The 22041-nt window shown below is 37.8% G+C and overlaps 2 protein-coding genes across 3 annotated transcripts in view; both read left to right on the top strand.

Annotated features, from left to right (window-relative positions):
- LOC144658692 (very-long-chain (3R)-3-hydroxyacyl-CoA dehydratase-like) overlaps positions 1-10886 on the top strand; it is a 40463-nt gene extending 29577 nt beyond the window's left edge. Inside the window, exons 11-12 of one of the 2 annotated variants that reach the window (XR_013571762.1) lie at positions 5-4380; positions 8495-8512. Coding sequence is in view for 1 of the 2 variants with exons in the window: in XM_078519166.1 (XP_078375292.1) it covers positions 4249-4380; positions 8495-8571 (209 nt within the window). In the remaining variant the exon portion in view is untranslated. Of the gene's footprint in view, positions 1-4; positions 4381-8494 lie in introns of both variants that reach the window. The other variant, XM_078519166.1, reaches the window with a different exon arrangement.
- A 145-nt stretch (positions 10887-11031) lies between these two features.
- Positions 11032-13976, top strand: LOC144658759 (uncharacterized). Its single transcript, XM_078519230.1, has one exon. The coding sequence runs from the start codon at positions 12729-12731 to the stop codon at positions 13500-13502; it is 774 nt and encodes a 257-aa protein (XP_078375356.1). The 5' UTR covers positions 11032-12728; the 3' UTR covers positions 13503-13976.
- Positions 13977-22041: the final 8065 nt, after the last annotated feature.

The following is a 22041-nucleotide window of genomic DNA, read 5'->3' as shown; positions in this document are numbered from 1 at the left end:
ACAGATTACACAACAGCTATGAGCAATGTAGCCTGCGCCGCTGATGAAACTAAACCCCTGGAAAAAATTCATATAGGGCAAATATGTTTAAAATATTTTAGTCCCATTTTTAGTGCAGAATGCACTATTGTGATGGTTTGGTGGGGGCTGTCGTCTGCTAAACCCCTCAAGCGCTAACGCACTATGGTGTAAACTTTTAATCACCAATTAATTAATTAATATCAATTAATTAATTATTTCTGTGAAGGGGGTAGGGGGTGGGGAGCACCTGACTGTACCCCCAGGTAAAACCTGGAGCATATCTACGTTACTTTCATATGAAGATCTCAAAGGTATATATTTGTTTCAGAAAACTCTTTGCTCTCCTTGTGGTACTGTACTCTTTCTAGGGCAACGTACTTTGCGCCTGATGCATGCGCAGTTTACAATGTAGTCTACATTTTTTTCTGGAACTCTCATGAGCACCGCTTGTATTGGGTGTTTGCGGTAGGATTCCTGCAGACTCCGTGGCACCAAGTGAAAACCGCAAATTAATTAAATTAGATTTTGAGACTTTTGCACAGGGATTTTCGGCTTGAAACTCTTGATAAACAGGAAACAACTATCCTAGCTGTACTGCATTTAAAAAAACCTCTCTAAAGAGATGTTTTTTGATTAGATTTGTTCCTTACTTTTGAGAAACGTCTTTCGTGCAGTTTAAACCGTAAATTAATTAAATTAAAGTGAAATTATTGGCTTTATTATTGAAAGGAAGACAAATGCTATCGATGTTCGCCGTGAAACAAAACAAAAACGAAAAAAAGTATCATGTTACGGCAATTTCAAGGAAAACAAAAGTATCTTACAAACAAATGAACAAAGGTGTTGTGTTAAGTTTGCAAAGATTAGCTTAAGAAAAACCCGAGAAGAAATACAAGTGGTGTTTCAACGTCTAATTAAAAGTAAACTAACTACTTTCAGTTGTCGACTCCAATGCATTCTGCACTGTCCTTTGAGTCTCTGAGTTTCACAGTATTGTTAATTTTTGGTTGTTAACGCTTTTTGGAACAATCTACCATAAATATATATAAGTTTTTAGGTTGTCCGAGGGTTTAAACATGTAGTGAAAGATTTACCACCCCATTAATCAAAACACGCAGCTACCCTTCCCGCTTAACAGTTTCTTTTAACATCCAGAATCGGGGTGGTCACGTGACCAGCACGGTTTTAAGCTCTAAGAGCTTCTTCCTACTATTTATGCATGGCAAATAAGGTGGCAAATAGAGTCTTTCTGTTGAGTATCTATCGGCTTCGCTTCTTGGGCTAATATTTGTTTTATGAACATGAAATTTCCACAGGGAAACTATCAGACCGATAGCTCTGAGACTGAAACACTCTATCGTTTTATTGTTCACCACTAAATTTTCTTCCGCAGCCATTTTAAAACGTGCATCCTGAATCATTTTTTACTTTTCAGGATAAAAAAACTCAATTGAAATTAATTTAACAAACGAAAAACAAAAACAGGCAAGAAACCCACTTAATGCAGTGTATTTGGTTGTGTTTTTGTCTGCAGGCACGCTTGTTTACAAAAAATTTCACGGGCGGGCACTATCCATCCGGGCATTTCTCTCGGCGGGCACTATTTTAACAATAGAGTGTTTCTGTCGAGGAACTATCGGCTGATAGTTTCCCCGCGGAAATTTGATGTTCTTAAAACAAATATTAGCCCAAGAAGCGAAGCTAATATGCTAGTTTAAAGAACATCAAATTTCCAAAGGGCAACTATCAGACCGATAGTTCCGAGACAGAAACACTCTAAATTGTCTTTATTGTTCACCACTAAATTTTCTTCCGCGCGCACATACAAAAACAAGCATCGTGAATTATTTTTACTTTTGAGGATAAAAAACTCAATTGAAAGCCGAAATTTAACAAACGAAACAAAACCAGACGAGAAACCCACTAAATGCAGTAAATTTGGTTGGGTTTTTTTGTCTGCAGGCAGCTTGTTTACAAAATAACAGTCACGGGCGGGCACTATCGATCCAGGCATTTTTCACGGGAGGGCACTATGGGCTGATAGTGCCCTCCGGCGGACGGGCACTATCACGTCACGTGATCAATTTAAACCAATCAGAATCAGAGAAAATTTAGTGGTGAACTATAAGGGCTGATAGGGCCCTCTGAACGTCACATGTTCAATTTAAACAAATCAGAATCGGAGAAAATTTAGTGGTGAACTATAAGGGCTGATAGTGCCCTCCGGCGGACGAACACTATCGCGTCACGTGATCAACTTAAACCAATCAGAATCAGAGAAAATTTAGTGGTGAACTATAAGGGCTGATAGGGCCCTCTGCAGATGAACACTATTGCGTCACGTGATCAATTTAAACCAATCAGAATCGGAGAAAATTTAGTGGTGAACTATAAAGTGGAATAATAAGAATTAATACGAAGTAGCAGCGTGTACTATCCCTCTATCTGTTTCTCAGGTTGAGTAAAACCACTCTAGCTTTTAGATGCAAATTTTTAATCCTAGATTCTTAATGTAATTTGACTATTAAAAAAAAAAAAAAAAAAGAGGTCAGCTTCGAGCCAAAGTGGCGCATACTGCCGGAGCTTATCCCGGTTTCCTTAGCATTAAGCAGCTAGGAGTATTTCTACTCCCCCCTGGATGGGATGCTAGTCCATCGCAGGGAACCCCCCAGCATTATATCGCCGGTACCCATTTATACACCTGGGTGGAGAGAAGCACTATGAGAGTAAAGTGTCTTGCCCAAGAACACAACACAGTGACCCCGGCCAGGGCTCGAACCCGGAACGCTCGCTCCGGAGTCCGGCGCACTAACCATTAGACCACCGCGCCTCCCACAATTTGACTATTACATGACCCAATAAGCTTTTAGCTTTAAATTTTATCTATCATGTATAAATAAAGGTCTACCTACTATGGTGGCCCATATCTGCCATGGCAAAACTTACTTTCTCACTGCAAAACTTACTTTTCCATACCAAAACTTTTCATGGTAAAACTTACTTTTCCACGACAAGTTAGCCTGTTCGCAGGCTAACTTTTCCACAGCCAAACTTACTGTTCGTGAGCGGTAACGCAAACACCTCAAATACAAATGCGTTTAATCGACCAAACAACGGTAACACGTTAGGAAGGAAAATCTACCACAAATCCTCGAAAAGCGACTACTTCGTCATTTACACCATTTTGCGCGTGCATTTAGACAGTTGTTTTCCCTATATAGCGTGAATCCCTTAAAAGTGAGGAGAGCCCAGAAAGCGAACTCAACTTCAACTTGCACACGCAAAAGACGTACGCGTGACTATGCTCGCGTTTTAGTTGCTAATTTAACATGATTTGCAAACTTTGGGCTTTCTTCAGCACCTTGAGAGGTACAAAGTGAACCAATTGTCATATATTAAGGAGGGCAACAAGCAAGACTGTCGTTACAATTTCACACTAGTCGGAGTTGAGTACCCTGTGTAAAATTCACTCATTACAAACCAAGCATTTAAATTCATGTTCGCTGTTCCGATTTGTCTAAAAAATAGTTCTAGCAAAATATGCAGAGGCCTTGAACGTTCAATTCTTCATACAAACATAAACATAAGCAGAGCTGTCGTGGTTTAACTAGAAAACACACATACTTTCACCTACTTTGTTATTTTGCAAACTGGACGGCAGGAAATGCACAAAGATTAACGCACATGTAACGGCACTGTTCTTTCGTTCTCTCACTAAACATGCTAATTCTTTGATTGGGGATCGTGACATATAAAGAGAAACATTTAAATTTTTTCTGTATTCTTAGAACACCTGGCAGAAATAACTTTTCGGGTTAACACTTTGCTGCTTTGAAAGTATGGTCTCCAAACTACCCCTAGGCGAAGTTTTGGAGTGACTGGAACCGATTAAAGGCAATTTTTAGCTTTCTTCCGTCGGCATTGCGAGTGTTCTCCCTTGCAATAATTTTAGTTAAGAGAAAACATAAATTAAAAGATCGGCTGAAATGCCTGGAAGTCAATTATAGCAGGCTCTGACAAAAGCCTAATGCTTGGGAAGTCAGCTTTCCAAGTTTGCTGTGGTAGCCTAGTTTATTACTTTACATTATGGTCCACTTGCCCACTGATGCAGCACAGCAGTTTCTTTGAACTACACTTGTTTGTTGTTCATTTTATTCAATCTCCTTCATGTAAATTTCAATTAACAACTAGTTTCACTGGATTGTATTTCATTTCATTCCTTTTCAGGTACTCTCATATGGAAGGCAATTCCTTTGCTGGATAAATCTGAGAGATTTTCTGTCCGTCTGCCAAATGTATTTAATTTCAGTTTTAGCTTTGCATGGTTTCTCAGGTTATACCTCGTCTTTCTGGTTGTTGGTGAGTATGTGTAGTGTACAGTGATAAAATACGCCTCTGATGCATACCATCGCATCCAAATTGAAACAATGATAAAGAATTTTTTATCTATCTTTTGCACTTCAGAGAATAGGGGCATTTCAGTGCTCATTTGTAACTCTGAACATTATGTTGTGGATATAAGCGATTTGCATAAGCAGCTGATTAAGTTTGATTATTCCAAACTTGTGAATTTTATGCATTCATACTTTGAGTGGCTGTGTCACTCGTTAATTTATGAAATAAATGTTAATTTTAGGCCCCGTCCACACTGACCCGGGTAAATTTGAAAACGCATCTTTTTTTAACTCGGAAAAGAGTTGAAGTGGGCGAAGTGAATTCACTCCTTCACTCGCTTCCTGTTAGACATATGCACGCAATGCGTGCAAGTGTTTTAAGGCCTCTAGAGAATTAGACCTTTTCTCTGATACCTTCATTTTTTGTTAAATTACATAAAATTAACATGCTTAGTCACCAACCGAAATATTGTATTAATGTCAGTTTTCTTGAAATAATATTATGATATTTATTCAGCTATAAGCCGACACCGTAAACCTTTGGTTTTTTAGAACCAGTTAGAAAAAAAAACTAACCCAAAACACTCAGCTAAAGATGAATTTATTTCAGTACGATTTGGTGAAAAGAAAATCGCTCGACTTATAGCCAATGATATTATTATTATTATTATTATTATTATTATTATTATTATTATTATTATTATTATTATTATTATTATTATTATTATTTTCGTTACATTCAAAAAACAAAAAGGAAAAATAAAAAGAAAGAAATCAATTTGCAACAGATGGGAACTCTATCTCTTGGCCTTTCGGTCTGCTCTCGATCAGTATTTGATGACAATCAAAGTGAAGTAAACAGAAGTTTGGAAAGTATAACATCATTTGTATTAGCAAACCTTTATTTGCCAGTTTGTTATTTTCGATTCTTGTTTTATAATAACTTTTCCGAGTTTAGTGGCTTATAGCCACTTTTAGTTATTTTCTCCGGTTAGGCCAACCGTCCACACTGAAATGACGTTTTCGGTCACCGAAAACGGAGCTTTTCAAAAACGCTCACCAATGAGCGTTTGGACTTGGAGCGTGAAATAGTGTATTTTTATATTTTATTGTAAATAATTTTAGAGGACCACTGGTTTGTTAGTATTTTTTGTGTTAATTTAGTGCTACCCTCGTTAAATAAAGACTTTACTTTTACTTTTACTTACTAATGAAGCGTATCGTTTTCAAATTTACCCGGGTTAATGTGGACGTAAAACATTTTACGCGGCGTTTTCAAATTTCTCCGTTTTCAAATTTACCCGGGTCAGTGTGGACGGGGCCTTAGTATGTCGAATGGCCCCTCTGAGGTGGTCAGAAGAAAATAACTGAAACTGTTCAGGCTAAGGAATGCGTGGGGGCTGTATGCACCAGAAGTTTCATTGTGTAGGACAAGTTAATATGTTCACAAGCAAACAAAAGCTATTCTTCATGTGGGACCACCTACCCTTATCAGGCACCTAGGCCTAACTTTTTAGATGAAGCTCGACTGCACGTCAATGGCAGCCAGGTTAAGTGGAGTGTTGCTAGTTACACAACAGAATTGACATTATTTTTTTTTTTACTATTATAGCAGCCAGATTTATAACTGTAATTTTTAAATTTTCCTTTTCTTTACAAATGCAATTTAATTTTAGCTTAAATTTTAGAAGTTTTATATATTTTAATCTTTAAACTTTTACTTTAGGTACACTGTAAGTTCTTTTGTGACTGTTTAAATTTAAATTTTTTGTAGGGCCTCTGTTTATAACAATTTTGAATGTATTTAAGGTGGCTCAAAACAGTTTCCTGCATTTTTCAGCATCTCAACTTTGACGGATCAACAGTTATGGTATTTAACAGATGCCCAATCACTGGTGAACAAGTTGTGATTATTTTCTTGACATTACAAGTTACCATAGCAACAGTATAACCTGTGTTAAACACTCCTATTTTAACTTTAAGTGCCTTTAGTCCCACTCCAGTGACCCCCATTTCTTATTATCAAATTGTAATTAACAGGATAAAATACAACTTTATAAAAAAATGTGCACATCTGCCACCTTAAATTTTCGAAAATTTAGAGTGGCTTTGAACCCCATGTGCAGAATTATTTTAAACTTTGCCAAAACTTGCATTTTGTCTTGCTGATCAAAATGTCATCTTAATAGCGGTCACCAAAATCATAATGTTCCAATATAAAGTTTTATTACAGTCATATATAGCGAGAATCTTGGGCAATAAACCTTGCATAATAAATTTGCTATATTTCACATGTGAGAAAAGCGATACGTCCAGTCAGCTTCGCGTATAGCTTTCTTTACATGTAAAAAATATAACCAATCAGCATCTAGAGTGGAACGACCCAACCAATCAAAGCGCGCGAACTCAAATGGTTTCCAACAATGTTGAACAGCGAGCGGCAAGTTTGCTCCCGACGGCAGTTTATGCTTGGAAAACATGGCTACACGATTTGTTCCTTAATAAATTAAACCTTGGTCTTTGGAGAACTTTATGGAAAGGCAAGCAAACAGGAACTCGCTTAGCAAAACTGAAAGGATACAGTAATGAGATGATAACGATAAAAATCATTCTTCAAAGGCGGAGCGAAGACAAGCGAAGTGTCGATAAATGAAAGCGAAGCAGGCGGACAAATATATTTTTTTGAAACTTGCCACGCATCCGCAGACTTTCTAAGAATATTCAAGCACTCTTGGGAACACCATGGTAAAGTAGATTGTATTTCTGAATGTGGATTTACGTCGCAATTATTGCTTAATTAACCGACTCCTTGTGTTGTCACAATTTTGTTCAAAATTCGCCTGCGTGTTTAGTTGATTCGCTTGTAGCGACACTTACTCGATGCGATACTAAAAGTTTTGCTTTTAAAAAGTAACGCAATGTGTTTAATTAAATAAAGTTTTTTTCAGGAGATTTTTGTTGGCAGTAATTTTTCGAATTTGGTTAAAAGTGATTTCGCTTGGAAAGCGATGTGCATTTTGCTGCTTTGTTTTTCCTCCCCCTACGTTCAAACTGTAACATGTCAAAGGATTATGAATTAACTTACAAGGAAAATCGCGTCAGGTTTACAATGGTTGAATTCTCGTTATATATATAATAAACAAATTACAGCATAGAAAGTGCTTTGTACGGATTTTTATTCACGAGTTGCAAAACTTTGGTAAAACTCACTCGTTCGCTTCGCTCACTCGTTCGTTTTACCAAAGTTTTGCAACTCGTGAATAAAAATCCGTACGTCGCACTTTCTATGAAGTAATCTATATATACACAACATACTCCCTACTCAGATGAGTCTGTATCGTGATGGTCTTTCTGACAACGACATCTGTCTTCTATGCAATACTGAAAAACAGACTTTAAACCATTTGCTTGTCGATTGCTTAAAACGACCTCCTTCTGGAAACTATTTGAAGACTGGTGGTATGGACAGTCCCAAGAACGACTATCTCTAACTCAAAGCAACATACTATATGGTTTTTTTCGGTAAGACATCACACTGGCAGGCACTTAACTATTCAGTTATCCTTGGAAAGCACTATATTTTCTGCACAAATGGTGACCAAGACGAACTTTGTTTTTCGAACGTTTTTTCTTCGTCTTCGCGACAAATTGCAGATACTTAGAGAGAGTGCAATCGCAGGTTAATGCTTACACAAATTTCAGCGTACGTGGGCTTTCCTTTTGTAATACTTCTTTTATAACATTCTAAATCCGTACTGTATATATGAAGCATATGAGTTATAAGCAGTTAAAGCTTAAATTAAGGGTGTTTTACACAGGTTATACTGTTGCTTTGATAACCAATTGTGTCATAAAAATGGTAACAACGTGTTCCCCAATCATTGGGCATTTGTTTGACACCATGATTGTAGCATCAACTGATAAAGAGTGGTTGTGATGGCCCATCAAAATCTAATTCTTGGAAAGTGCTGGAAACTGTAGCCGGCAACATTAAAGCTAATAGAGTACCCTATTCAAGTAAAGGCTTACTTACTATTAACTTGTCACAGGTGCTTAACAGTGTTTCTTTATCTGTACAGGTGGTTGCTACATGATGAAACACATGTATATCCTACGGCAACGAAGATATGGCAAGAGAAAAACAAAGATTAGATGAACATGGAAATGAAACACTATTTAATCCTGAATGAAAGCTTGAAATCAAACATTGCCTGCTCTCAACAGTAATGAGGAAAATAGCTTTAAAACAGCCACTCTGTTATATGAATGTATTCTTTAAGCTAATCATATTGCTATACAACAACTTTTGTTCTTCCAAGTTAATATTTCACTTCCTGTGCGAGACTTTAGACTATGTGCACATGAATTGTTAAGTTTATAGGTCAGAACTATAAACAAAAAAGGAACTAAAATATGGTATAAAAAGTGTCATTTTGTGTAGTTGAGCTTGTCCAAGTACCACTAAGTAATTATCAATCAACGGCATTATTGCGAAATGCAGACTTTATGTTACTTTAAGTACAAAATAATGTATAAACTTATAATTTCTCTGAAATATGTACAAGCATAAATAAATATGCGATATCATAACAATAACTCAAGCCTGCGTAGCAGTAGCCTGAATTTCAGACATCCCTCCTTGGTCGCCTACTCCCAGAAGAGACGTCTGAACACATTTGGCTCTAATGCCGTCCGGTGACGTCACTACCCGAAAACCGGGTAGTGATTTTGATTGGTTGATTTAAAAATTATTTGCATAATTATGTGAAATTATGACTGAATTTTACCGCGCGAGAATAGTAATTTGAAAACGTTTGGAAAGAGTTCGAAAGATTTCACCTTCCCAGAAATGAATTTACTAGTCATTTACCTTGAGTTTATTACTTTATTAGTTTATCTACGGATGAAGAATAGTAATGGAAACCGGTAGGTTTTAAGCTGGCGGCATTCGTCGCTTCGACATGCAGTGTTTTGCCAAATTTATACGTACATGTATTCTTGTTTTGTCAACAAAGCCACTCGACGCTTATGTCCTGCAGCCTCGATGAGCCAGTGATTTCTGAACTCAGTTCCCACGGTCAAGTAGGATATTTTTGTATTGAATTCCGTTTCTTGATGCCTCTGTAACCGTCTAAATTGATTCATTTAAGTACTCACGAGTGTGTTGTATTTGTCCGCTGCGTCACATATTATATTTTGATCGCTAGATAACTGAGATAAAGCAAATCAGTTCAGATTAAATCGGTTCCGTAAAAGAATATAGCCTGCAGTTGATTAAAATCTCATTCATTTGTCGCAAGTCTACAATAGTTTACTATTAAAACAATTTGTTGCCCTGTAATCCTTTATTGAAGCGATTTTTCTTTCACAATTTCATGGCCTCGACAGAAACTTTTCCGCATGAATTAAAACCAAAGTGTAGTGACGTCACCGGACGGCATTAGAGCCAAATGTGTTCAGACGTCTCTTCTGGGAGTAGGCGACCAAGGAGGGATGTCTGAAATTCAGGCTAGCGTAGCAGGTGCCTGTGTAGTTTTGAGCACACTTTTGGGAAATGCGAAAGGCGCAAGACGTCTCTCGACTTTTGCGTTTTCCAACTACGCGCGCGCAAAGCTACCAGGCGCCTGCTATGGTGGCTACAATAACTCTTTAAGATTATTAAATCGTGAAAGTTTTTGTCATTTAACCTTGATGTTTTAACATCACGCAAAGAAATTCAAGGTGAAATGACGATAACTTTTCGGGATTTTGAATTAAGCAACGGAATACACATCTTGTCTTGCTTTCCCTCAACATTTCTGATTGTGTTCTCCCTCTCGTTAGTTTTTTCTTCATTTTTAGGTGATTCTAGCATTGCATTCATCCTCCCCTCTATCACCTACAGAAAGAAATGCGAGAGACATCCATCCAGTGTTGTTTGCTCTTTAAGCGCTCTTATTGGTGGAAAATTAACAAAGTCAACAATAAAATAGAAAATAGCTAGAATATTAACATAACAATTAAATACGGAAAGGCCTCTCACTATATTTTTCACCAATACCCGATTCCCTCTATAGCACGCGCCTGCAGGGAAAACTCTGCGCGAGACTCGGCAACGATGCACATTGCTGAGTCTCGCGCAGGGTTTGATGAATACAACTACCTTGATTTCCTGCAGGCGCGCGCTATAGAGGGAATCGGGCATTCATCGCTTTAATCAATCTTAGAAGTATCGCAGTCGTCAGGTACTTCTATTTGAAATCAATCTCCATAACTTTTCGTCTTCCTGACGAATATATTTTCGATATTTGAAGAACATGTTTTTACCAAATTGTTTGCTTCTGCTTAAACGTGTGGACATTGTGGTTACGAGAGTTCTGATTGGATAGAAGCTCTTTCTGTGTAAATAGTTCACATCGAATCCAAAACAATACCATATCGTTTCTGAGGAAACGAAATAAAAACATAGGCACGATAAGCGTGCAGGAGTTATTTTTTTAATGGTATTTGTTTTAGTTGGGTCCTGTTAGGATGGTTGTCATGGGTGAGCTATTTGTGCATGGTGCATCACTGACTACATAGCCCCTAAAATGGATGGAGGCATTTTTTGGAAAAAAATGCTTGCAGACAAAACAATTTTTACGTGTACTTTGTTACATCAGAACTGTTTCGTTCAATAGTAAGTTTTCATCATTTTGAAAAACGAACTAATTTAATAATTTTGTTGCTAGTTTTTTTTACAAAAGTAACGTTGTTTGTTACAGGATACTTTTGTGTTTTTGTTAAACACTGTAAAACGATACCTTTGTTTTTTAAAACATGACACTTGTTTATACCATTTGCGTTCATCCATGAAGCGTGAACAATGTAGCGCGTAGTTTTACTTTTTATACGTTAACGGTTTTATCTGAAAACGTGACACTTCGGCGAAATGAATCAAGCATTGAAAATCTTGTGCTAAGGCGACTCCTGGACGAATATTCTTTCCAAACTTGTCAACTTTTCTCCTCTCCGTTGTAATAATATTTTCTGATCAGACTTTCATCGAAGTAAGCGGGAAAATCTTGACAGCTTGTGAAGAAAACATGATCGTATGGCGCCAAAACGTTGTTAATTTCGCGACCTGACCGCAAACGTTTCATTGGTCAAAAGTGACACGTAACAGACAAAACCGTTGAGGTTTTAAAATAAACTGCGCGTTAAATTGTTCACGCTTCATGGATGAACGCAAATGGTAGTATCTCACTTTAGTAACATGATACTTTTGTTTTTCTTAAAAACGCCATCTCTCCATTGAGTAATCGAAAAGAAATAAACGAGGTCATAAACGAATCAAATCAAAAACCATCTTTCTGGGAAAACTTTTAAAGCGTAGTACACCTACACCTGGAGTATTTGTTTCTTGTCGTAAACGTAAATTTGCATTCAACAAAGAGAACCAAGAACTAATATAGTTATCAAACTGTCACGGAATGACATGCTCTTATTCTACCCTGTTGCCGCTATCGATCGTAGTTGATTTTAACGGCAAACCCATTTTAAAGTCAATACCCATACCGGTTAATTAAGTATCTAAACATGGTGTATTAAAGTTATAAACATAAACGCTACTTGTTCGAGAGTCAGTGAATCGAGCAAGACGCTAAAGAGACTAATTAGATTAATTGCGGTTTTCAGTTGGCGCCACGGAGTCTCAACAATATTAAGGTCCATCGCGCCGACTAAAGAGTATTTTTTGAAAAAAAATAACTCAAAAATAGGCCAAAACCGGCCATGACGAACGTTGCTCTTTGTTCCACTTGTGACGTCATCTGTGATCAAAAAGTCATCACTTATGCACTTATGCTCCCTTGGAGCGTATTGTGTATAATGCTCTCTATTCACACGTTTCATCCTATTTAAGCGAATGGCAGCACGGTTTTGTCAAGGGAAGGTCATGCGAGACTCAATTGGTTCTTACCCACCATCAATGGGCCAGGGCGCTGGATGAGGGTCGTCAAGTAGATGTGGCCTTTTAGGACTTCTCCAAAGCCTTCGATAGGGTTAGTCACCCAGTTTTACTGAAAAAGCTTTGTGGCTTCGGAATCTCTGGCTCTATTTTACAATGGTGTGAAAGCTATTTAAGCAAACGACGGCAAAGAGTGGTCTTAAAAGGTGTGTCGTCATCTTGGACAGGAGTTCCTTCTGGCGTCCCACAAGGCTCTCTTAGGTCCACTGTTCTTTGTCATTTTCATATGCGATCTCCCTGATGTTGTACATCCAGGAAATACCATCGCCCTCTATGCAGATGACTGTAAAAGTTTCAGGATCATTGACTCTGCCGCAGATCAAAACATGTTTCAGGAGGATTTGGATAATCTTCACCAATGGAGCATACGCAACTTTATGGATTTTAATGTAAAGAAATGCAAAAAAATGAGAATTACGAAGAAGAAACAGCCTTTTATCTCAAATTTCCTTTTACACAACTCAATCTTGGAGGAAGTCAATGAATTCCGAGATCTTGGAATAACCACTGATCAGCACCTGCGTTGGAATCTGTACATTGACAAAGTTGTAGCCAATGCAAATAGGATGTTAGGATTAATTAAAAGAACTTGCAGGGATTTTGATGATCACAAGACTCTAAGAACTCTCTACTGTGCTCTTGTACGATCCAACTTAGAATGCTGTTCTCTAATTTGGTCCCCTTACACTACAAAAGGCATTGAAAAGTTGGAGAAGGTTCAAAGAAGGGCAACTAAATTTATTTTAAAGACTGAGGACACCTATGCTTGCCGCCTGAAGAAATTAAATTTGTTATCTTTGGAAAAGAGGCGATTGTTAGCAGATGTTACTTTTCTATATAAAGCTCTTAATGGGATTATTGACATAGACGTTGAACCTTATGTGGATTTTTATAAGGAAACTGATGACTATACTTTTAGACATAATGATAAGTTAACAGTAAAGATGAGATATGCAAGAACGAACGTCCTTAAATATTTTTTTTTTCATAGAGTAGTGGGAACATGGAATTCGCTTCCGCTTTTCATTCGTGAGGCAACAAGTGTGAACTCTTTTAAAGCATTAGTTAGAAAGTTTTTTATGGATCAGCAAAATTTTTAAATATTTTTCTTGTTTACTTTATTTATTACTATTATAATTTCACTTTCTTTTTTGTATTTTTATCTTAGTATCTTAGGTGATCTGCTTTAATATGGGGTCCTTGACTCTGTTGCGGTTTATCCTTTGGCCTTGTTTTTCTTAGCCTTAGCCTTAGCCGTCAATTGTAATAAATAAATAAGAAAAAGGTCTTTCCAATGATGCCCAAATTAGAGTGATTGGGTCAATTGTGCTTGAAATACACACAAAAATGCTTAGAATTTAAGTGAAAAACTCGTTGGAGAATTTGCCTCAACCACCCTTGGCTCTTCAGTGGCGAGTATTTCCTGTTTGGATGTAACCTGCGATCAGGCGTTCTTTTTTTCTCTTTCCTCCCGCCGCGAAAATCAAGAACGCCTGATCGCAGGTTAGTTTGGATGGCACTTTCTCGAAAATTCCTAAACTGCAAGCAAGCCCAGTTGAAGGCCAACAACTGCATCAAAAAGATGAGAGGAGAAAAAGGAAAAAGAAGAAAATTAGAAATTAGTACGACAAAAATTAGTAGTTAGTACGACAGCTTTTTTTCACAGCAGCCTTCCTGGCTATCTGTCAGAGGAATTAGAGCGCATCCAGAAGCGGGCAATGCGTATAGTTTTCCCAAATTTAGGATACAGAAAGGCATTTATAGAAGAGGCCGGTATCCCTACCCTAGCTGGCGGGCGTGATTTGCTTTCTAAGAGCCTATTTAATGACATTGTAACTACAAAAAAAAAAAAAAAAACTAGTCAATCTGCTGCCTAAAAGGTCAACAAATAGTAGCCAACTTCGTAACAGCAGAGTGTTCAACACCCCAGTTTGCAAGACGGACCGTTTTAAAAATTCTTTTATTATAGGCAATAGTTTAAATAACATCGTATAGATTGCTTTTAATAGTTTTTAATATATTATAATGTAAATAGCTTTTAATATTTTATTAAATCTTGTGATATACAGCTATTTCAGTAAACGTTGTCCGGATTAAAGCTTATAGACAAGACTGAAAGGCAGTATGGGTAGAACAAGAGAGCATTTGCACGTGCTAAATATTAAAATATATAGTGACACTACAAACGCGAATTTGCATGTTTTCTCTTTCTTCAGACATGTGAAACAGGGTGCTTTTAGCCACACTGAATTTTAGACGAATTTTCAAGCGACATTGAAAGTAAAGCTTCAGAAAGGCTTCCTGAGAGGAAAAACAAACTCGTGAATTCTTCATGTGCGAAATACAAATGTGTATATTTAATGAAGCTTATATGCAAGTTTGTAGTGAATACCCGGAACGCCATACGGTCCTGCCTTTTAAGCTTTAAGCTTTGACCCGACAACGTTAATTGAAATAGCTGTACAAAGTTTTAATACATTTTTATAAAATTGTAACAATACACGTGCTTCAGTCCAAGGACTGCTAAGTGTTATAGTTTTTAAGGTGGCCCGCGGGTATTTATGAGGCTGACAGTTCCCTTTTTTAAGCGCGTTTTAAAACGGGAAAACCTGAAGCGATTGCTTAGATTTTTGAGAATCTGAAAGAAAAATCCTTAAATTATATAAAATGATAAGTTTTATAGCGACCAAACGCGATTTGTTTAAGTTATGAGCGATTTTCGGAAGCCTTCGTTTTTAATAAAATGCGATTATTTTTAAAATACCACGGTGAATTTTTTTGCAATTACTCCAAAACGCTGCCAAACAGTTGAAGTTTACTCACAACAACTTACAGGAAAATCCACTCTGTAGATTTCCTGAACGAGCGACACCTTTATTTTGCCTTTGAAAATTGTTGTGTCAGTTATGCGTTTGACTTGACCGTCACATAAATATGATACTTATAATAAACCAGTACCAGCCAGTTTTGAGTCTGATGTCACCTTAATATTGTGTGTAAAAGTTAAAAGATCATTTATATACATCAAATGTTAGCAGTCAATAAAGATGGATGGTTTTCAGCCGAATTTTTGAAAATATCAAACAAATGACGTTATTTCAAATTGCGAAAATTTGTCGATTTGTTTTGCATTTTTTTTAAAGCTGCAGCTAGAACAAGATATTGCAAAGGTTTGAGCCGAGTTTCAGCGTTTCCCTTTCATACTAGCCTGCGTGGCCGGCGGTCAAAGGGGAAGGAGAAGGGGAGTTCGAGCGCGAGGTGCGAGAAGAGAGCTCGAAGCGCGATCGGGGAAGGGGGAAGGGGAACGCCTGCCCTGACGCTATTGTTTTAAGTCGTTTTTTCGACGTTTTTGCTTGTTTACAAGCTAAAAACGTAGAATAGGGGTTATGTGGTCAAAATTTGGAACCACATATTTGTAAACTCTCAAGGGACTTTTTTAATTTCTCAAGGGACTGTTTTAATTTCTCAAGGGATCACTTTCCGCTGTGGGTGATCTCGTGGAAAAAACGTGACTTGTCACATTTACAAACGTTATATAACAATTTTAAAAGTGACATGTCAGCTTTCTTATCTCAACGCACGTGTGTCTGAAAGGCGATCTATAAAAAGCGTCGCACAAACAATGGATTGCGTAACTAAAACACGAATAAATAATCACTAGCACTTACATCGTTTAAACATTACAAACGTCAAAAATAAACCATACCAAAAAACTCGCTCTTTTCAAAGATATTATTGAAGTCAAAACAAATGGCTTCTTTTAGCTTAGGAGCGGTTAATTATTAGGCCAAATTTGGTCGCTACATGCAAGCGCAATTCTATTTCGTCATCAGCCTAGGTCGTTAAGGACGAGATTTCGCGTTGATAGCAATGTTGCATGAATCGGCTTTACAACATGCGATCGTATCTACGCAGTTCGAGTGGAATTTCAGTCAAAGACAGCAAAATTCTTTCGTATTTCATCTTCAAAAATAATTCAAAAGCATTCACTGTATATATGGCTTTTGTTTAATCCTGGGTCTTGATATCCGACCCTCGCAGAGCCTAGACAAAACGCAGCTTGAGTGTAACGATTTGTTTACGCTGCAATTATATGCGCAATGTTTTCCCCGACAGTAGTCGGAAATATCCGTATTTTTTTCGTGCTTTTTCGTGGAGCAATCGTAACGATACGGCCTTGAACACATTGAACAGCGGTCTACCTATAACAATATAATTCAAATATGGCGTCGCAAAAACAAAGCGTCGAACGCATATTTTGCTGTTTCATTTGCTAATTTCGCTGCCGTAATCGACTGCCTCGAAAGGTCCTTGCAATTTTAAAGTATAGAATTGTCAGATCTCGCTGAAATTTGCACTGTTTATTTGTGTAATGTTAAGGAATATGTGTATAAATACCCGGCGCGGACGAGCCATTTTTGACAAAATTACATGGCTGCATTTCCTCCGCGAAGATAGGAAATTGTTAAACTAAACTACAAAGAAACTGTAATGATAAGTTCGAAGAACAATGCACAGGATAAACCTTCGACTCATACTTCATGCAAAAACGTCGATATCTCGAAGAGACTTTGATTTACGTCTAGATTCTGGACGCAAAAATCGTGATTGGTCAGAATTTATAGAGTGTGAAAATCAATCAAGTAATTAATTAATTAATTAATTAATTAATCGATTAATTAATTAATTAATTAATCGATTAATTAATTAATTAATTAATTAATTAATCGATTAATTTGATGGCTGTGGTCTGTTCTCAACTTTCATTCAATGCAGAGGAATCCAATGGCGAATGTTATGAGCGATTTCTCTGCGAAGCGGTTGATTCTTTGAAAGAAATCGGCCGTTGTAGGATTTCGTATCAAACTACTGAATTTGCGAAAAAATTATAACAAGTTATAGCAGCCGGTAACCGCTACACGCTGTGAATTATAAAGTTGTTTGGGTCACGGCCGGTTGCAATCCGACGCCATAAACTCCAACACCGGAAACGCTGCTTGATTGAAATAAATGTTCTCTCAGTCTCATAACGGCAACTTTCGTAACAAATCCGCAGTTGAAGGGTGCAAGGAAGATATATCTGACCTGATCTACCATGAAAAGATTTTGTTTTGCCATATTTCTGACAAGAAGACGAGAAGAAAAGAATTAGATAGGCAGTTCAAATGGTGAAGGGTTTTATTCCCCGCGAAAATCGGCACCAATCAGCCGGATTGGATAATTTTGACAGCCACACGTAAAACAGAGGGCAAGCAGATGACAAGTACTTTAGGGGCGGTATGAAAAAAACAATAGCGTCAGGGCAGGCGTTCCCCTTCCCCCTTTTCCGATGGCGCTTCGCGCTCTCTCCTCGCACCTCGCGCTCGAACTCCCCTTCTCCTTCCCCTTTGAACGCCGGCCACGCAGGCTACTTTCATACGGTTTGAAGAATTTCGGTCGCAAAGTCAGGTACATTTGCTTTCCAAGTTCTGGTCGCTTTGTAAACCCCGAATTTCGAATGAAATTCTATTGTTGTTTTCGAAGAGAAGTGTTACTTCCAAATTCCGCATGATCTTCTGCCACTTGGAAATAACAGCCTGAAATAGTTACTACTAAAATGACAATTACCGTTACTGCACATGTATTCCCTGACGGTAGAAGATCGTGCGGAATTTGGAAGTAACACCTCTCTTTGAACAACAGCAAAATAATTTCATTCGAAATGCGAGGTTTACAAAGCGATTAGAACTTGGAAAGCAAATGTATCTGACTTTGCGACCAAAATTCTTCAAACCGTATGAACGAAATACGCTGAAACTTAGCACAAACCTTTGCAATATCCTGTTCTAGCTGCAGCTTTAAAAAAATGCAAAACAAATCGACAAATTTTTCGCAATTTGAAATAACGTCGTTTCTTTGATAGTTTCAAAAATTCGGCTGAAAACCATCCATCTTTATTGACTGCTAACATTTGATGTATAAACACGATCTTTTTAACTTTTACACACAAGATTAAGGCGACATCAGCCTCAAAACTGGTTGGTACTGGGTTATTATAAGTATCACATTTATGCGACGGTCAAGTCAAACGCATAACACAACAGTTTTCAAAGGCAAAATAAAGATGTCGCTCGTTCAGGAAATCTACGGAGTGGATTTTCCTGTAAGTTGTTGTGAGTAAACTTCAACTGTTTGGCAGCGTTTTGGAGTAATTGCAAAAAAATTCACCGTGGTATTTTAAAAATAATCGCATTTTATTAAAAACGAAGGCTTCCGAAAATCGCTCATAACTTAAACAAATCGCGTTTGATCGCTATAAAACTTATCATTTTATATAATTTAAGCATTATTTTTTCAGATTCTTAAAAATCTAAGCAATCGCTTCACGTTTTCCCGTTTTAAAACGCGCTTAAAAAAGGGAACTGTCAGCCTCATAAATACCCGCGGGCCACCTTAATAAACGATTCTTCTTCTTCTAAACAATCTGTGGTAAAAGACGAAGAAGAGTTCCCAATAAAGAAATCAAAGTGGCTATGAGCCACTGAACTCTATTAAATTATGAAACAAGACTAGAAAGCCGCAAACTGACAAATAAAGATTGCCAGAAAACATTGAAAGAATCGCTTTAACACTTCGGCGAAAGTTTGTCACGACTTTGTAACCAGAACTTCTGACTCATTTAGCTGCTAATCGCTCGCTGCTAATTACTTATTTAGCTGCTGAGCTCGAGTCCCCTATCCCGTACGTTGTAAATTGTTTTCTTTCTTTTTCTTTTTGAAGAAGGCAAGGCAAAAAATAATATCGTTGAAAAAGCTAAGTTTTTGGTCTATTTTACTGAAATTAGTACAAGACTAGCTCAAGTGACCAAGCATGCTTGCTTATAGCGCCCAATGGGAACAATTTCGACGCGCCACGTCTCGAAGACTAGACAAGTAATGCAACATCCACCTCAAGTAGAAAGAATCAGATCAAATTGGTTGATGTATAAATTAAGTATAAATTAAGGATGTATAAATGAGAAATTCAACGTGCAAGATGTGGACTGCAAGGCTCTAAAGGCAGTAATAAACCGCTCTTCGACGCTATGGCCTTCTCAGGAAGCGAATTGACGAGCGGGCGACAACCTTTTCCTTTCTGCTAGAAAAGAGAATGCGCTCAAACAAGGTAACATCGTGCAAAACTAACGACTATTAACAGTAGCGGATCAAGACCTTCAGATAAGTGGAGGCCCTGATCATCCAGACCCTGCAATAAGAGTGGGGCCCGCTCTCAAAAATAATAATAATAAATAATAATAATCTTTCTCGGCCCTACGGGCCTCTTTCTGGCCTAAAAATAAGGTGAGGTTCCGGGCCCCTTTCCTAGATCCGCCGCTGATATTACATATTGACGTGCATGTTTATATAAAATGCGAACATAAATGGGGATAGTTTCTTGAAAACCGAGTCAGAAATGGTGAAGTTTTTAGAGTATTTCAGGACAGGCGTACAGAGCATCATCATTTATTAACCGGGCGGGGCCTGGGCCCGATTCATAATCTGCCCGGGTTTTTGAGTCTAATGCTTGCGTGCGCTTTGCGCATGCGCATTAGACTCTTTGTTATATGAAAAAAGCTGTTAGCAATCCCAAGGGAATGGTTCGGGATCGATAATCGTTCGCTGTAATGTAGAAAACAATGATCAGCTGCAAGAACGGACTCCGTACGGACACGCACGATTAGTTTCAATTAAAAACAGCCAATCAGCGACACGTGTTCCCACGCATAATTAAAAGTTCTTTCTCAAGTCACGATTATTCAACACTTGAACAGGACGAAATAATTTTCCAGTTAAGACATTTGTAAGCTTTTTGTGAAAATAAATCTTCGTTTTCAGTTCAGTTAAGCACTTGTGTTTTCGTCTTGCTTAAAAAGCAAGACGTCTTTGAGAAAAAATATTTCGACGGCGACTCGCGTTTATTTACACAATGCGACCAAATATTTATTTTGTTTTAAAAAATAGAAAACTTTACCTCGGTTTTTGTATTTAAGTCATTCGAATTTTGACCAATTTTTTCTTTACAGTGCAAACAAAAACCTTCAAAAATAAAAGATGTACATGGATAAATGTCAATCAAGTTACGCGACTAAATCAAAATGCGTTTGTTTGGCCGCTTTGCAGTATTACACTGTCCCGGCCTTTGCCATACACTGAAATCGAATTTCATGCTTTTACGACTCTCAGAGATCTTAAGTTCTTCTTACAGCTAGAAAAATCATAAAATGGTTACATTGATATGGAAGTGATGATTCGCGAAATTTGTACATCATGATAAACAGTCTTCGCTCCTGTGTATGGTAGCTCGATAATAATTGCCTAGTTTCCAGCGTTCAAAAGGTCATCATTATATTGACGTGAGCATTTACACCCGTTTTTAGGAAAATCTGTCACTAAGTGCTTACAGTACAATGGAGTAACAGTCACTATTTCAAGTGCTTTTATTGCAAAATCTGTTTCAAGAGTCATCATCAAAATGGTGAAAAATCTGAAAGAAAACGATGTGAAGTTCTTCAACCCTTGTTGTAATGAACATGCTTTTTGTAAATCGTCACGCAATCTTGTCCAAATGTTTAATCGTTTCTGCTTTTACGGACAATACGGAAGAAGTAACATCAACTCCTGTTCATACTTTAAATTTTGTGAAGCATATAACATTTATGACTGTTTCGTTTTCATCCATAATCATCCACGATGCCCCTAGCTTGCTATAAGCATTTTAAATTAAACTCCCGAACACAAACCTCTAACCAATTTTAACCGGCTTACGAAAACCGCGCAATCTGTATCACTATGCCATACGGCATTAGACTCATGTCACCCTTGGTGACCTATTTTTTTTGTTTTTGTCGGTACAGTCAACTCTCGTTATAGGGGACACGCCCGGGATGTCGTTTAGTGTCCGTTATAGCGGGAGTCCGTAATAGCGGGAGTCCTTTCCAGTCAAACCTCTTTTGCCGGGGATATGTTTCATTTACGTTTCAGATGCAGGTTACGGTCACGCAAAATTTGATGTTTCTGGCGATCGATCGGTTAATATTTTACAAACACTTTGCTTTCTGTTTAGTGTGAAGTGTATGTTTGTTGCATTCGAGCGTTTGACTCTTAGCGAGAACTGAATGTTCACATTGCGAAACCGAAAACTGTTTTGACATGTCCAAGCTATTTATAAATGAAACCATTACCCACGGGGCCCAGGCGACTCCTTGGTCACGCAAGTTTTCATGTTTACCAGCGATAAAAAACATTCACCGGTTTTAAAAAGTTTCGAATACGGCTCTGCGCTCTGTTTTGTGTGATATTTTTGCGTTATTCAAGCGTTTCGCTCGGAGCGAGTACAAGCCGTACAATTTACAGGCCCATAACGAGGATTTTGCATGGGGAGGTGCGTATGAGCGCCGCAGGCGCGATAATGTAGGGGGGTCTGGGGGTATCCTCCCCCAGGAAATTTTGAAAAAATAGGTTATCTGAGGCAGCATTTCGGTCGTTTTGAAGACAGTTTGTTAGGAAAAAAGGCAGGTAGAAGTGAAGGTACCAATGACAATAATTCTGGTTCATTTTTAAATTCAAATCATAATAATAATAATAATAACGAATTTTTAAACAGGATGACCCTTCAGTACAT

This window comes from Oculina patagonica, chromosome 1 (assembly GCF_052425735.1).
Source record: "Oculina patagonica isolate OP01 chromosome 1, crgOcupat, whole genome shotgun sequence".
Taxonomy (NCBI): Eukaryota; Metazoa; Cnidaria; class Anthozoa; order Scleractinia; family Oculinidae; genus Oculina; species Oculina patagonica.
This window is presented reverse-complemented; position numbering and strand designations above follow the sequence as displayed.

Excerpts from the sequence above, each read along its gene's own strand:
- LOC144658759 (XM_078519230.1), top strand. The coding sequence starts at position 12,729 with ATGTTTCAGGAGGATTTGGATAATCTTCACCAATGGAGCATACGCAAC.